This window comes from Phascolarctos cinereus, unplaced genomic scaffold (genome assembly GCF_003287225.1).
Source record: "Phascolarctos cinereus isolate Bilbo 61053 unplaced genomic scaffold, phaCin_HiC Scaffold_8;HRSCAF=390, whole genome shotgun sequence".
Lineage (NCBI taxonomy): Eukaryota > Metazoa > Chordata > Mammalia > Diprotodontia > Phascolarctidae > Phascolarctos > Phascolarctos cinereus.
In genome coordinates, this window is record NW_027556291.1 from 75,697,487 (window position 1) to 75,714,104 (window position 16,618).

At 48.1% G+C, this 16,618-nt stretch overlaps 1 protein-coding gene across 3 annotated transcripts in view; it reads right to left on the reverse strand.

The window, feature by feature from the left end:
• ARHGEF9 (Cdc42 guanine nucleotide exchange factor 9) overlaps positions 1-16,618 on the reverse strand; it is a 286,032-nt gene that overhangs the window by 224,752 nt on the left and 44,662 nt on the right. For all 3 annotated transcript variants that reach the window (XM_078148017.1, XM_020979676.2, XM_020979675.2), the window contains 2 exons: positions 12,601-12,742; positions 3,177-3,286 (listed from right to left, as the gene is read on the reverse strand). In XM_078148017.1, coding sequence (XP_078004143.1) covers positions 3,177-3,286; positions 12,601-12,649 — 159 coding nt within the window. In that variant the 5' untranslated portion in view covers positions 12,650-12,742. The remainder of the gene's footprint in view (positions 1-3,176; positions 3,287-12,600; positions 12,743-16,618) is intronic.

Below are 16,618 nucleotides of genomic sequence, written 5' to 3' on the forward strand. Positions count from 1 at the left end.
TCCACCAAATGAGGGGGTTGGGTTAGAGCAGGGATTAGATCCTTAATAAAAGGATTTGTTCTGTGAAGTTTGGATTCAGTCAAAGGGCTGCACTTGAGGACCTAGAGGGCCAGAGGTGGCCTCGAGGCCGAAGGTTCCCCACCCCTGGGATGGTTTCTGAGGTCCCTTTCCGCTCTAGATCTAGGGTTCTAGGATCCCACTGCTGAATTCCTTCCTACTCTTTAAAACCCAGCTCAAATGCCACCTCCCTTAGGAAGCCTTCCTTGATCCCTCCCACCTCCATCAGTAATGACCCTTCCTCATCAGACTCCACGGATATCTTTTCACTCACATCAAGAATATCAACACATACCATTTTTATACTTCCTATTTTAAGCATCAGGGCGGCGAAGTGGTGCTGCAGTGGACAGCAACGCCAGGCCTGAAGTCAGGAAGACATCTTCCTGAGTTCAAATCTAGCCTCAGACACTTACTAGCTGTGTGACCCTGGGCAAGTCATTTAACCCTGTTTGCCTCAGTTTCCTCATCTGTAAAATGATCTGGAAAAGGAAATGGCCAACCACTTCAATATCTTTGCCAAGAAAATCCCAAATGGGCTCATGAAGAGTCAGACACGACTGAAACAAATGAACAACACAACAACAAAAGTTTAAGCATCACAAAGGCCTCATCACACAGCAGCTTTGGAGTCTGCCAGCTCTGGGTTCAAGTACTTCCTCAGACACACACTGGTTATGGGTCCCTAGGCAAATCACCTATCTTCCCAGTTAGGCACCATAGACCTCTCAGATCCTGAACCATTTGTTGGACTCCTGAATCACTGAGATTTCTCCACAGTGCCACCCCCTGGCTATGCCCTGCACTTGGCAGAGGTTCCACAAGCCCTCTGAGGTGAGAGGGCATCGAGCCCAACCCTTCCCTGGCCAAGAATGCCCTTTCCAACATCCCAGCATGTGCTGATCCACCTTCTGCTTGAAGACGTCCAGTGGCAGGGACCCAAGCCAGCCTATTCCACTTTAGGCCAGGTCTAATTATTAGGGAGCTTTTTTCCCTCGACATTTAGCCTAAATTGACTTCTCTGTCTCTGTTTACTGAAGGAGCTTGGTGAATCTAGAGGAATGAAGGATTTAGATATGGAAGGAATCTGAAGAGATCAACCAGCCCCAAACCCCTAATTTGACAGACAAGGAAACTGAGGCCCAGAGAGGGGGAGAGATGCTTCCTACATCACACAATTCGGCAAGTGTCTGAGGTGGCTTTGCAGAAAGTGAGCTTTGACTGCTAGCCCACACTCTTAGTGGCTGAGGGGAGCCAACATTATTAAGCCAGGAAGAAGGCTTTGGGCTCCTCCAGCTCCTTCTATTCATTCTAAGCCAATTCAGAGCTTGGGTGGCCCCAGTGCATTAGAAAGAAAAGATCAGTGGAGTCCTGGGACCTGGATTTGAATTCTAATGCAAATACTGACCAGCTGTGGGACCTGGACAAATGGCTTCCCCGGCGTGGGCCTCAATTCCCTCTTTGGTCAAATGAGAATGTTTAGTCTGGTGGACTCTAAGAAACCTATTGGTGCTTTCAATCCCTGGGGATCCCTCAGATTTGCCCCCTTGTTGGGTCACCCAGTCACTGTCTTCCTAAGATGCCTTCAAACCTCCCACGACAAAGTGCTGTTTTTGAGCAAATACAGTAATTTCATGGGGTTGAGGTTGTCTGACTGACCAAGGAGGAAACCAACATATATGAAATCTGGAGACAGAATGGGCATCTGGGCTTGAGTATTCCTGCCGTTTGGCTGCAAAGGAACAGAGTGCTCTGGGCCCTGCTCATAGGGACCTCCTGTGGGGAGGGGTCCAAGAGGGACTGTTCCAGGGGAGGCAGCCAGAGCAGGCCACAAGGAATCTAGCTTCTCCCCCAGGCCTAGCTCAAGACTCCAGAGGATCACAGACTTTCAGAGCTGGCAGAGACCTGAGAATACAGAGCAGGCAACCAGGTGGGCAGGAATTTTCCTTGGGGCTCCTGGGGCCAGGGCCCTGTCCTTGGGGGAGGACAGGGGGCTCCATAGAAGAAGCAACTGTCTGTCTCTAACGACTGCCTTCTCAGCCAGCCATATTTCTAAGGATTTGATGCCTGCATTTTTTCAACACATGTGTGTACACATGTGTGTGCATGTGTGTACCTCCAGGCACACAGGTCTACATGTACAAATGTTCTCCACAAAGGCACACATACATAGAGAATGTGAACACACACAGATGGATACAGGCACATAGACAGCAGCATGTACAAAGACTGAGATACACACACACACACAAACACAAACACACACACACGCAAACACACATGCACACACACATTCATAGAGGCTCCTACATATAGAGTTGGAAGGAAGGGCCTTCATAGGTCAGCTAGTCCAAACCTCATTGCACAGATGAAGAGTCTCAGGGGGATGAAATAATTCACACTCATGGTGGGGAGTGAGAGCTGCAGGATTAGAATGCAGATCCCCTGCCTCCAGGGAAAGTTCTCTTTCTTTCTTTCCACATTGCTATGGAGCTTCTCCCAGGCTGTCTCAGGCAACAGATATAGAGACACATGTGCATAAAGGCACATGAACATACATAAGCCTATAGGCAGATGTGTATATACATACATGGACAGCCATACAAAAAAACAGCTACACATGAGTACACACACACACTTGTAGGCACACAGTCCTGCTAACACTCACCATCAGAGCCCCCAGCTTGCCTTGATATTTGTGAAACAACTTCCCCTAAGCGCAGGCCAGTAAACATGTCACCTGAGAGCTCTGAAGACAGCCAGAAGCCCACAGGATATAATAAAAGCCAGCCAACGTACCCTGGGTTTGAAATCTCACAGTTTCCCCATCTGCTTGGGGAAAGCAGCCAAAGTCAAGGGCAGCAGTGGGCGGTGGAGCCCATAAAAGGCCTTGGATTTATCTCTCAGAGAAATTAATCTCAGAGAAAAAAAAGGTTAATGCTCCCAACTTTGGTGTCTCCATATAATAACTCAGAAACTCATTTTAAAAAATCACTTCTACTCCAAGCGCTGGACAGGCTGACATTTAAAATGTGGCCAGCAAGAGGAAAGCCTCCTGATTATAAAAGCCGACAGACAGGCTGCCAGGGCCCCCAGAGGAACAAGAAGGAAGTCCTTACTTTGTTAATGAGTACTTGCTCAGCCCCAGGTTTTAGGGGTTTCCAATGACGTCTCTTCCTTCGGCTTTCCCTCTGGACTTCCAGGGTCTTGGAGTTTAGAACCGTGCCTGCTGTGGGGACAAAGCACAGAAATTGGGGTTGGAAGGCTATTTGAGGAAATCTAGTCCATCTGGTTCAACCGAGGCTCAGGGAACTCACTGGATCACAGAACTAGGGTGGGAAGGGACCTCTGAGGCCAGCAAGTCTAGAGAAGAGAAATCACTTGGCCAGGGTCACGTTGCTGGAATCCCAAAGTTAGGTCGTTTGACTCCAATCGATTGACAAGCCAGTTACTCAACTCATACTATGTCAAGTGCTATGCTAAGTGTTAGATACACAAAGACAAAAATAAATGGAACAGTTTCCACCCTCAGGGAGCTTACATTCTATTGGGGAGACATGTAATTTGGTGGAGGAGGCCTTGACAGCTTGGGGTGGCTCCTGTAGGAGAGTGGCTGGAGCTGAGCTTTGAAGAAAATTGGAGATTCTAAGGGGTAGGGTGAGGAAGATGGGTCTTCTTGGGCTGGGGCACAGATGAAGCAGAAATGTGGAGAGGCAAGTGGAACATCATGGGTAAAGCACAGCATGGAGGCCTATTTGCCTGGACTGTAGAGTAAAGAAAGAAAGTAAATAAGAGATAAATTTGCAGAGGTAGTTGGGGTTAGTAAAGTAGCAGAGCCAGGCCTTCAATCAAGCCATCAACCAGAATTTATTGAGCCCCTCTTATGTGCCAAGCATTGTGCTAGGCACTGGGGAGGATCTGGCCTCCTGCTTACTCCAATGCATTCTTCATTAATGCAGCACACCTCTTTGAGCAAAGACACAGAATGTTAGACTTAGAAGGGACTTCATAAGCCTTCTGGTCCAATCCCTTCAACTAACAGATGATGAAATGGAGACCCAGAGAGAGGGCAGTGACTTATCCCACGGCCCCAGCTAAGAGAGTAGTACCAATGGCCTTCTGTGTCACTGGGAACCTGGTGAGTCTGTCCACAGCCCCCAAGACTGGGTGCCAAGGAACAACGTGGAAAGAAATGAGTGTTTCTCCAAGTCCTTCCCCATCCTCTGGGGGCGGTCTGACAACCAGGAAGGAGCCAAAAAGCCAGTGATAATGTAATAGCTGGCACCTAACAATAGTCCCGCAGAGCCAGGCACCACAGCAATTATTACTGAAAATGTGGCTCCTGGGGTTAAAGGACTGGCTTGTGGTCACACACAGCTTGCAAGTGCCAGGAGCGGGGATTTGAACTCAGCTCCCACCTTCATTGGGTCCAGCAGTCATCCTGCTCCATCATCATGCTGCCAAGGATGCATCTTGAGTGAATGATATATACAATGACATCAAGTAGTATGGCCATCCCCAGGACCACTAGCCTGGCTGGCCACCTGCCCCCAGCCACTCAGGCCTCTGGCATCACCCCAGGCCATACCTATCACCAAGGAGGGGAAGCTGACAGTAGCTGGAGCCCAGGACCTGATCTGGGAAGAGAAGCCTGGGACTTCTTGGGCCCAGCTCAGCTTGGCTTTGGTTTGTTAGTTGGTTTTTAAATCACAGATGTGGAGTAACTGAGGAAGTCGAGCTGCCCTAGGATCTTACGTCAAACCATGCCAGGGCTGGTCCTGGTCCTGGACAGACACCATCAGAGCTGGGAGGTTCCTTAGAACAGGGAATGTCAGAGCTGGGAAGGATCTTAGAACAGGGAATGTCAGAGCTGGGAAGGATCTTAGAACAGGGAATGCCAGAGCTGGGAAGGATCTTAGAACAGGGAATGCCAGAGCTGGGAGGAGCATTAGAACAGGGAATGTCAGAGCTGGGAGGGGACTTAGAACAGGGAATGTCAGAGCTGGGAAGGATCTTAGAACAGGGGATGTCAGAACTGGAAGGGGACTTAGAACAGGGGATGTCAGAGCTGGGAGGGGACTTAGAACATACAGAATCATAGCTGGGGGGGGAACTTTAGGGCAGAGAATGTCAGAGCTGGATTTAAATCTCGCCTTGGACACTTGATGAGTGACTCTGAGCAAGTTACTTAACCTCTTAGTGACTCAGTTTCTTCATCTGTAAAAATGAGGAGTGGGCCCCAATGATCTCTAAGTTCTCTTTGAGCTCTAGCTCCAGTATCCTCCATCCCTTTCCTGGGCACTGACGTGATGGGAGGGGAGACACCAACATTTGTGAGTTGTGGGACCACAACTAAGTCACTTCTCTCTGAGCCTCACCTTCACCATTTGAAAAGTGATGATAATATTAGATCACACAGGGACATCGGGCAGAAGTTACACTGGAAACCATAAAGCACTAGGAAAGTATGTCATTCTTACAGGCCATTGCAGGGCACCACAGTGCCTGGAGCACTAGGCCTGAAGTTAGCAAGACCTGAGTTCAAACCTTGCCTCTTGACACTTACTAGCTGTGTGACCCTGGGCAAGTCACTTAATATGTCTGCCTCAGTTTCTTCACCTGTAAAATGAAGAACATAACAGCACTCACCTTCCAGGGTTGTTGTGAGGATCACATGAAATCATATTTGTAAAGAGCTTAGCACACTGCCTGGCACATAGTAGGTGCTATATAAATGCCAGGTACTATTAGTATTATTATTATAGCCAGACATGTGATTTTATTGGTATAGGGAACTCCCATATGGGGAAATTCCTTCCACTAATATAGATCAGGCCCTTCTCTGCAATTTCTGCTCTTAAAAACTTGCCTGGGCACTTGAAAGGTTTAGTGCTGTGCCCAGGGTCACCCAGCTGGAATGTGCTGCAAGCAGGACCGGAACCCAGGTCTCTCTGGAGTAAAGGCCGGTTGTCGAGCTGCTGCATCACACTACCTCTTTAGCATTCTCAGCATCTCCCCTATCCAAACCATTCCTGCCCCATCTCCTTTCTCCTCTCTTGGGGCCCCAATTTCTGGGACATGAGACATCCTGGAGGGAGAGAAACAGCCTCAGACATCTTCTAACAACCGCCTGCCCGATCAAGATTGCCAGCCAAGTCTCCTGGTCTCATGTCCCCTGGGGCTGATTCGTCATCTTCCTTGGGCCAGTCCTCGAGCACACTCATGCCTGAGGACGGGCTGAGTTGCCCATGTAACTGCCTTCAGAAAAACCCATCATTAGGAAGAATGATTTCAAAAGGCCCAGAATGGAGCATGCCACTCTTTGTACATGAGGATGTTCTGAGCCTGCTGGGAGGTGGGGTAGGGACAGAGGTCATCAGAGTGGGCCGACACCCAGGTGGAAGTGCTTCCTTGGTCCCTGCATCTCTTGTCTCTTTGTCCAAGGTGCCCCAGGCTGGCACCTCACCCACCCCTCATACTCCAGACCAGCCTTATCTTCAAAGTTAGGGGGAAGTTGAGAAAAGGGTTGATCTAAGTAACTTTCCTGACTACTCAAGCAAAATTCCTGGTAAAGGGGAACAATTTCCTTTCTTGGAAGAAGCTTAGGGCTTCTGGTCAGGATTCCTGTGGCTCTCTCTAGAACTCTCACCCTTTCCCCCAAGCAGCTTGGCCCCTGTCTGCAGAAGCTCTAGGCCCCTGAAGTGTCTCCCCATCCAACCTCACCCTCTGCTGCTGCCACCTCATCTCTCTGGGGTCAAGAGGAGAAGGCCCAGAGAGTCAGTCAATTGTTTTTGTCCCAGGTGAAAAAATTCTTAGTTACACCTTTAACTGTGGGTCATTTTGGGCTGAAAGGAACCCCAGAGGTCATCTAGTACAACCTTTTCATTCTACAGAAGAGGAAACTGAGACCCAGGGAGGGGAAAATGGCTTGCCCAGGGGTCATAGTAAATCTTAGTCCGATATAGGATCTGAACCCACAGCTTCCTGAGTCCAAGTCCAGGGCCTGGCCAGGTCTTCAAGTGGAGGCCAGAAAGCCACAATTCAGAGATGTTAGAGAGGATTCCTGTTCACAGACTGACTGAACCCACAGATCAAAGGAAAGAGGTCATTACAGTTTACCCAGACTTTCGCCAAGCCTTCGATAAATTATCTTACACTATTCTTGTAGAAAAGATGGAGTGTGTGTGTATGGGGGGGGTGGGGGGGTGGAGTTGACATGGCCCAGTGAGATGGAGTCTGAGCTGCATGAACCAGCAATCTCACTGAGTAGTCATTAAAAGTCCAACATCAGCTTGGCAGGAGGTATCCAATGGAATGTCCCAAGGATGTGTGCTGGGCCCGGGCTATTTAACATTGGCAGCCATGCTTTAGATAAAGGCATGGCTGAGCTGGCAGCCTTATCAAAATTGCAGCTGACAAAGGTGGGAGGGAGAGATAGAGGGATGACAGAGTCTGGATCCAAAGAGATCTCAATAGGTCAGAGAACTGGGCTGAATCAAATGAAATGAAACAATGGAGGTCAAGGTAAAGTCTTGCATTTGAGTTCTAGAAAATGACTTCAAAGACACAGAATGAGAGGGATGCGGTTAGATGTTGGTTGGTCTGAAAAAAATCAGGGGTTCTCAGTGGATTACAAGCTCCACAGGAGTCAGCAATGTAACGTGGCAGTGGATGCGATGTGTCAGCAGACGTGACATAGCAGCAGTAAAGTCTAATGTGAGCTTCAGTTACCTTGGGAGAGTCAGAACTGGCTTCTAGGAATATAGCAACAAAACTCCCTCAGCCCTGGGCTCGGACCTCACCTACAGTGCTGGGATCTCTTGTGGATACCAGGGCACATCCAGTGGAGAGTGGCCAGGATTGAGGGGAATAGAAAGCCTGCTATGAGTTGAAGGTAGTGCTTAGATATGCTGGAAGAAGGGCTGTCAAGTGGATGAGGGATTAGCTTGGTTCCGTGTGTCCCCCTGGGGCAGAACAAGGAGCCGTGGTAGAAATTACAGGGAAGCAAATTCTTGCTCAGTGGGCAGAGAAGCATCGGCCCCACACTGAAGGAGCTGCCAGGGCTTCAGGCAGAGGCCAGACAACCATCTGTCAGGGATGTAATAGGGGACGTTCTTTCTGGGGAAGGGTTCGACTATATGGCCTTTGAGATCTTTTCCAACTCTCCAGATCTGTGATATGTCTTCCCAATGGAAAAAAGCAGGCTTACATTATTTATTTCATGGGCTTGGTGTGTAAAAAGTATACTGTGGGCCTTACAGACCTACAGAAACACAACTGACATTATTATCATATCATCAATAGTATACATAGTCAACAGGATTAATATAACAACACAATTCTCAATGACATAATTACAGATAATAACAATAAGTAACAATCATCTCTATAAGAGTGCAGCCTTGACTCCACAACACTAGCCAGGCGTGGGTACTTATCTACCTCACCGAGGAGGGAACAGGCCCAGGAAAGGAGGAGCTGATAGAAACTGGCTTCCCAAATAGGGTCCTGATGTCAGCCTCCTCCCCAGGATTATTTTTAGCCAAGGGTGTCTGGCTGGGACCTTGAGAAGGGAAGCTGCTACGTGGGAGCCACTTATATCCCCAAGGTGAGAGCAAGCTGTTAAGGTGATGGTGATGGTGATGGTGGCAGATCCTGCCAGCTCCCCAGGGGCACATATCTCACCCCAGACCTATAAATAACGCCCCTCACACATATCCCCTTTGCGACTGGAGATTAACTCCATCCCTACTGGGCCCTCCACTGGGAACCATTGCCAGCTTCTGGTGGGCATCAGGGTAGTAGTAGCTGACCAAATGCTAGGAACAGTTTCTGGTTTTCCCTGGGGGCCAACAGAGGCCTGTGGGGAATGTGCCTATCAACTTTGGGGGAAGGAATGAATCTGGAGTGAGCCACAGACTTCAAAGCATCTCAGCATTAAAATGGCCCTTACTAGAATGTCAGAGTTGGGAGGGCCCTTAGGTGTCTCTTAGTCTAATCCGCTCACTCTATAGAAGAAACTGAGATACAGGAAAGACAAGGAACTTGCCCAGGGCCACATAGGAAGCAGCAGCAGGACAAGGGTCAGATCTTTTTGTTTTGTTTTTGTTTTTGTTTTTTAGGCAATTGGGGTTAAGTGATTTGCCCAGGGTCACACAGCTAAGTAAGTGTTGAGTGTTTGGTCTGAGGCCGGATTTGAACTCAGGTCCTCCTGACTTCAGGCTGGTGCTCTATCCACTGTACCACCTAGTTGCCCCCAAGGGTCAGATCTTTTGAGCAGAGGTGTGGCCACTGAACTGTGGCTCCCTTCCAGCTCTCACATTGTCTTGGGGCTCAGTTTCCCCATCACTCTCCTTCACCTCTTCCTCAGTTCTGGGAGAGGGGGAGGGAGAAGGGTTTGGACAGCATGTTCCAGCCATTGGTTCCTTAGCCTCCCATCTTCCTATAATACAAGGCAAGAATCCTGGCTAAACAGTGCCCCTCTCCCCAGCACCCAGGAAGGGAAGTCTGAGGCCCACCCCACTGTCCTCCACCTGAGTTCTGTTGGGCTGCCCTCCACTCTTCCAAACCCTGCCCATCCTTCGAAGCTCAGTTCAAGCGCCACCTCCTTCAGGAAGCCTTCCCTGACAGCTTTTGCCTCCGCAGATCATTCTGGAGACCCCTCTGAGGACCAGTCTCTAATCATGAAACACATGGGTTTGTCTCTAGTTAGCTCCATATTTCAAGACCCTGTGTTTTTTTTTTCTTTCTTTTGGCTAGGCAATGGGGTTAAATGACTTGTCCAGGGTCACACAGCTAGTGTCAAGCATCTGAAGTCCGATTTGAACTCAGGTCCTCCTGACTCCAGGGCTGGTGTTCTATCCACCATGCCGCCTACCTGCCCCCAAGACCCTGTGATTTCTAAGTGGGCATTCCCCTACTCATCCAGGCCGCCAGAGGCCTTCTCTGTCTTCACGAGGGGTATCCCAAACTGCTGTGGCCATACCCAAATTCATCAGCTGATAGCCAACCTTCTAAGAAGAGATAGGCCTTTGCTTCCTGAGTTTATCACCTTGGTTGGTCACTAAATTAAAAAAATGGTAAGGCGGTTAGGAACCTCAGAGGTCACTTAGTCTATGTCCCCTCTCCCCTTTTACAGAGGAGAGAAATTGAGGCCGAGAGGAAGTGACTTGACCAAGGTCACACATGGGATCATAGATCTAGAGTGGGAAGGAACCTTAGAAGTCATCTAGTCTGACATCTCTCCTCATTTCACAGAAGAGGAAACTGAGGCACAGAGACTGGTTTGTCCAGCTAGTAAGTGACTAAGACAGGATTTGAGTACAGGTTTCTAGACTCTAAGTCCAGGGCCCTATCCACCTGTGCCATCGATGATCTTGGGCAAGTCACAGCATCTCTGAATCCCAGCGTCACAAGGGTCCCCCCTTAGAGGCCATCTGGTCTCAGCTTACCTCCAAGGGAGAGGGCAACCAAGAAGACCCATCCCATTTTGAGGATAGCTCTCACTGTTAAAAAGTTCTTCCTGACATCAAGCCTACGCTGGTTGCTCTATACCTTCCCCCATTTCTCCTGGTTCTAGCCTCTGGGCCAAGCAGAATCAGGCTCATCTCTCTCCTCCATATAATATCCCATTAGATACTTGGAGAAAGCACTCATGTCCGCCCCCCTGAGTCTTCCTTTCTCTGGGTGAAACCCACCCAGTTCCTTTGGCTGATCCTAATAGGATGTCCTTCACCATCCTGGGTGCCCTCCTCTGAACACTCTGTATGTGGTAATATAATAGAAAAATGCATTGGACATGGAATCAGGGGCTGAGTTCAAATCTTAGCACTGTGTGACCTTGACAAAAATCCCTTCCCTCTTCTCAGTGAGTCATAAAACCTTTATTAAGTGCCTACCGAGTGCCAGGAAGCATGCTAAGGGCTGGCGATACAAAGAGAGACAAAAGACTGCCCCTGCCCACAGGAAGCTTACAATCTAATGGCTCCCTGGAACCTCCATCTCTCTGCCTCTAAAATGGAAGTGGATAATGCTATAGCATCACTGCCTAGGTCATAAGGTTGTCGTGAGGAAAACCCTTTGTACACCTTATATCAAAATATGTAAATGGGAATTATTATTGCAGGCTCTCTCTCTTTTTTTTTAATCTGGCCAGACGTGGGAATCTCATTGGTGTGAGCTCTCAGAAAAGAAACTCCCTCCATCAAGGCCTCTCAGCTCCTGCTCTCCAACTTTGAGGCTTCAGGTCGGGCCTGAGTCACTGAAAGGGTCAGGAACTTGCCCAGGGTCATGCAGCAAGGACGCCTCACAGGCGGGACTCGAACCCAGGTCCTCTTGCCTCTAAGCCTGCTCTCTCTCCAGCCACTTGCTTGATCTCCACCAACCACTCAAACTTTGCCACTTCTGGTGAGTCATCATTTCCCACACATACAGGCTCTTCCCTCATAGCCAGGAAGCCCAAGGCCAACCCTAAATGCCCTCTTTGGACCTCCTCAGAGAAGGCTGTTTTTGGCACTTTGCTTTTCATTCCACCTCCCAGAGGGATTTGCATTTTAAAAAGTCTGGTTCCCATAGTCCAAGGACCTAGGATCAAATTCTACCTGTTACTTCCCAACTCTGCCAACTCTCTTCCCCTATCCCTCCCCTACCTAAGGCCTCAGTTTCCTCTTCTGTAAAATGAGGGAGTTGGTTTAGATGACCTTGAAGGTCCCTTCCAGCTTGAGAGCTAAAAGCTTAGGATCTCTGGATGTCCTCGATGGAATCTTAGAACAAAAGAAACTTGGAGCTGGAAGAATAATAAAAGATCATCTGGTCCAGGCCCTTCATGTTATGGAAAGGAAAACTGAGACCCAGAAGCATTCTTAATGTCCCAAGGTGTGCTAGTAGCAGAGCCTGGAGGAACATCCAAGCCAGAAGACTCTCAAACACTTGCTCTTGCCTCTGGATAGCAGGGAGAGCCTTTGGAGGGTGGGGAGATGAATTTACCTCAAGGCAGTTAGGTGGGGTAGTGGATAGAGCCCTGGGCCTAGACTTGGGAAGTTGTAGCTCAGTCCTGTCCCACTCTTTGTGACCCCATTTGGGGTTTTCTTGGCCAAGATACTGGAGTGGTTTGCCTTTTCCTTCTCCAGCTCATTTTACAGATGAGGAAACTGAAGCAAACAGGGTGGAGTGACTTGCCCAGAGTTGACTCCAGGCCCGGCATTCTGTCCATGTAGTTGCCCAGGAATCAGGAAGACATGAGTTCAAATCTGGCCTCAGATACTTACTAGTTAGGTGACCTTGGGCAAGTCACTTCACCTCTGTTTACCTGTTTACTCAAGTATAAAATGGGGATAATAACAGCACCTACATTGCCGGGTTTTTGTGAGGATCAAATAAGGCAATACTGGTAAAGCACTCACTCAGCAGAGTCCCTGACACATAGTGGGTGCTACTCAATGCAAGCTATTACTACTAGCTATTATTGGGGGAGGAAAGGGACCCTCCTTTTAGACCTCAGGCCACATCTTGGCCCACCCCGCACCAAGACCTGAGGGAACCTACCTGGGTTGAGAAGCAAGCGTTTCCTCCAGCTCACCTGGTCCAGTCCCATGGGTATGCTCTGAGAAAGGGGTAGAGAATGGCATCGATCCAAAACCTTGAAGGGCGGTGGTGACGGCGATGGGTGAGGAGGGTGGCAAGATGGCTGAAAAGCAAAGACATGCCTGTTACTGATCTGCTCCCGAGGCTGGTGTGTGTGAAGATAGGGGGTGGGTGAGGGTAGGCAGAACATGGAGGGAGGGGCAGAGTTCAGAGGTGAGGGAGGCATCTGAAGCAAAAGGAAGATGGTGGGGACACAGCCTAGGAGAGTGGAGTGAGCCCTGGATTTTGAACCACAGGGCCTGGGGGGAAGCTACAGGGCTCTGTCATTCTTGTCAAGCTGCCTCCTTTGGCCCCTTAGCTTTCTGGGTATGATATGGGGGTTAGGCTCAATGGTCCCTCCCAGCTCTTAGGCCTTATTGCTCCTATCCACATACAGTTATCCCCTCCACATCTGGGGGGGGGGCGGTTAGGGATGCAGCACCCCTGTGATCTGGAAAATCCACACAAAATTTTTTGGCCCTCCCTTTGTAGCAGAGTAGTCTGAATTATTATGGTATTAAAAGATAACATACTGATATTATATAATATTATACACATATTTTATGCATTTTTGAGTTTCTAAACTTTTTCCTGGGTCATCTGCTGGTCTTGACGTGTTGTCTAAGGCTTCCGCAAAACTTCCCCCAAATTCCCATTTAATTTCTTATGTCGACCACGATATATCGAAACCACAATGGGGAAAGTAGTGATGTGGAAGGGATAACTATATACTTATCTAGATTTTGTAGAGCTATGAGTGGCAGGGTAGAGCTGGCCTCCTGGTGAGGATGGCCTCAGCTCAATTTCCCCTACTGACACATACTAGCTGTGTGACCAGGCCAAATCACCTAACCTCTCAGTGCTTTAAACAATTCAGACTAAGTTCCACATTGGGGGGGGGGTTGATGTGCCTCAGGGAAGGGCATTTCCTCACCAGGAGTGACTTCCATCAAAGCAGTCATAGGCCCAATCAGTATCACTCAGATTCTCAAAGCTCTTTGGCATCCAGTATCTCTTTCACTTTTCACAAAAGCCTTGAGTTATCGCCTTTTACAGAGTGGGTCCTTAAGGCCCCAAGTGGGAGAGAGATTTATCTGAGTCAGTGAGTCAGAGAGCTGCAGTTCAGACCTGGGCCCCAGACTCTACTATTGGGCTTCCTGTTAAACCTTCTGGTGCAGAGAGTAACTGGAAGGCTGCTCACCTTCTAGCCTCAAGTAGAGGCAGATTATTAACAGATTCAACTACTGATCTCTTCCTACCTGCTTACCTTATAGGGCTTTGATGTCACCAGCACAGGGAAGCTAGGGCTTCTTGCCTTTGAGGCAGAATCTCTACCCACCATGCCCTGATGCTTCATGTCCACCTGCCAGGGTTAGGAACTCAGAACAACAACAAACCCAATTCTTTCTGTCAGCAGGACTTATTAAGGAACTTCTTCATAATAACCCTCAGAACTAGATTGCACAAATGTCATTAACCCATTTTACAGATGTGGAAGTGGGGTCCAGAGACGTCAAGTGATTTGCCCGAAGTCCCAGAGCCAAGGACTACTGGAGTTTCTGTCTCACTTGGGTTCCCTGACTCCAAACCCAAAGCTCTTTCCATTATCCAGTGCCACAGTAAGTTCTATGTAAACCATAACGCCCTGCACATATATAACTTCTCACTAATTTTACTCTTATTTTAACTGAGAACTTTTTTTTTGCATCACATTCATTTCTGAATCTATCCCTTCCCCAGAGACAAATGAATTCAGGTTTAGCAAAACCAAGCCACATACCAACCATGTTGGACAGTGTACACAGTATTCCACACCCATAGACCTCCACCTCTGAAAAGAAGAGCAGGAAGTACATTTTTTCTTCTCCTTTCCAGGGTCAAGTTTGAGGACCTGTTTTTATTAAGAACCCCTTGACACCAGGAGTTTTCATTTGGGGACCCAAACTCCTGCTATGGTGGAAAGAGCTGAGAGAAATGATTATTAATAACCAACAATTTGGGGAGATCCAGAGTCCCTCTCCCCCTTTTTCTAAAGTCCTAATTTTGAAAGTTAAGTCTCTTAAAGGACATTGCTGATAATGAGATTGGACTAACTTTCTCGTTCAGACCTCACCCAGATAGGGTAGCCATTGTGTTCTACTCAGGTTTGGGTGAGGATAAACTCTTTGAATAGACTGCCCAAGGCTAGGGCTAATTTAAGAAGTAAATGATTTAATCAAAGTTCAAGTCTAGCCCCTGTTGGAACATTCATTCTCTCATTAATTTTTAACCAGTCAGGGTTGACTGCCACCCTGGGGAACACCTACTCTTCAAAGAACGTAAAAAACTGTGCGCCCCAGCACCATGATTGTCTTCGGACTAAGAAAGAGGGCCAAAAGACCATCCTTTTATTAAAATGTTGGCGTTATTAATTAAATGACTAAATTACTGAGAAATTATGTCTCTCAAACCTTTTTAATTGCCACAGAGCTCTGGTTCAAAAGACAGAGGACCAGTGTTCGAATCCTTTCCCAGACACTTACTATTTGTGAGAGCTTGGGCAAATAACCTTATCTCCCTGGGCCTCAGTTTCCTTCTCTGTAAAAATGAGAGGGGCAGAGTGAGGGGTAGCAGATGTCCATTGAGGTCCCTTTTAGCTCTAGACCTATAATCTAGGAGCAGTTAGTAGAAGGTCCAGAGAGGCAGATACTGGCCTGATTTCTGGGCAAAGTAGGAGGGTCACTCTCAGGAGGGAATGGGCTCTCCTTCCCCAGGGGGCTTCAAGCAGAGGCTAAGTGGGTACTTTGTGGGGCATATTATATGAGTTGAACTAGGCAGCCACTGAGACTCTTCCTCCAGCAGCAAGAAAATTCTGTAATTCAGATATTTGACAGCCTGTGTCCTAAGGGCCCTTCCAGCGTTGACATGCTCTGACTCCATTTGCTGGAGACTGGCTTTGGCCACAGTACCCATTACGGCCACTTGATGTGATCAACTTCTTTAATGAACTCCTTGTCACCCAACTTAAAGACCTGTCTGGCTCTTCTCAGCACTAGGCCTTGGGAGCCTAATGAAATTATAAGCTTCCTAAGTGAAGGGAAGTATGTGACTTGTCTTACTCTGGAGTCGCATCCCTAGGGCTCATTTTGTAGTCAACAGCAAGCAGTGAACTCTCACTGTGCAAAGTCATCACGGCAACCAGATGCTTGACTGGGAATCAGGATAGCTGGGTTCAAATCTCAAGCCCCAAGACTCAGTCTCTGTGAAATCCTGTGTCAGTCATAACCTGGCGGGGCCTCTGTTTCTTCATCTAGAAAAAAAAGCAAAAATAGACTCTCCAAATTTCTACAGGATGTCCCAAAAGTCTTAGTGCAGTCACAAGCCTTAATAGCTAAAAACAGCTAAGACTTTTGGGACACTCTGTATAGGTGTGCAAAGCATTTTACGTGCATCATCCTCGCAACAGACTTAGAAGTCTGTTGGGTGATTATTATCCCCATTTTACAGACTGAGAAAACTGAGACTCACAGAGGTGACTTGCCCAAGGTCACACAGTGACTCAGGTCTCTCAGGCAGAATTTGAACCCCAAATACTACACCATCCTGGCAGAATAGAAGAATAGATGTATTCCTTACCTCACAGGGCTGTGGTGAGGGTTTTGTAAACCTTAAAAGGCTGAAGAAATATGAGTTGCTTATGTTTACTATTGTTGTTATTGTTGCCATCATCATCATCATCATCATCATCATCACTACCATTCAACATTCAAAGCCTCGATCATAGACTATAGAGCTGGAAGGGACCTGGTAGGTCATTTAGTCCATCCATCCCTTTCATTTTACAAATGAGGAAACTGAGGCCCAGGGTAAGTAAATGACTTGGCCAAAGTCCCACAGCTGGTCAGTAGTCATTGCAGACCACAGTGACCTCTTCCTTCTCTGAACTCCCTTAGCCCTGAAA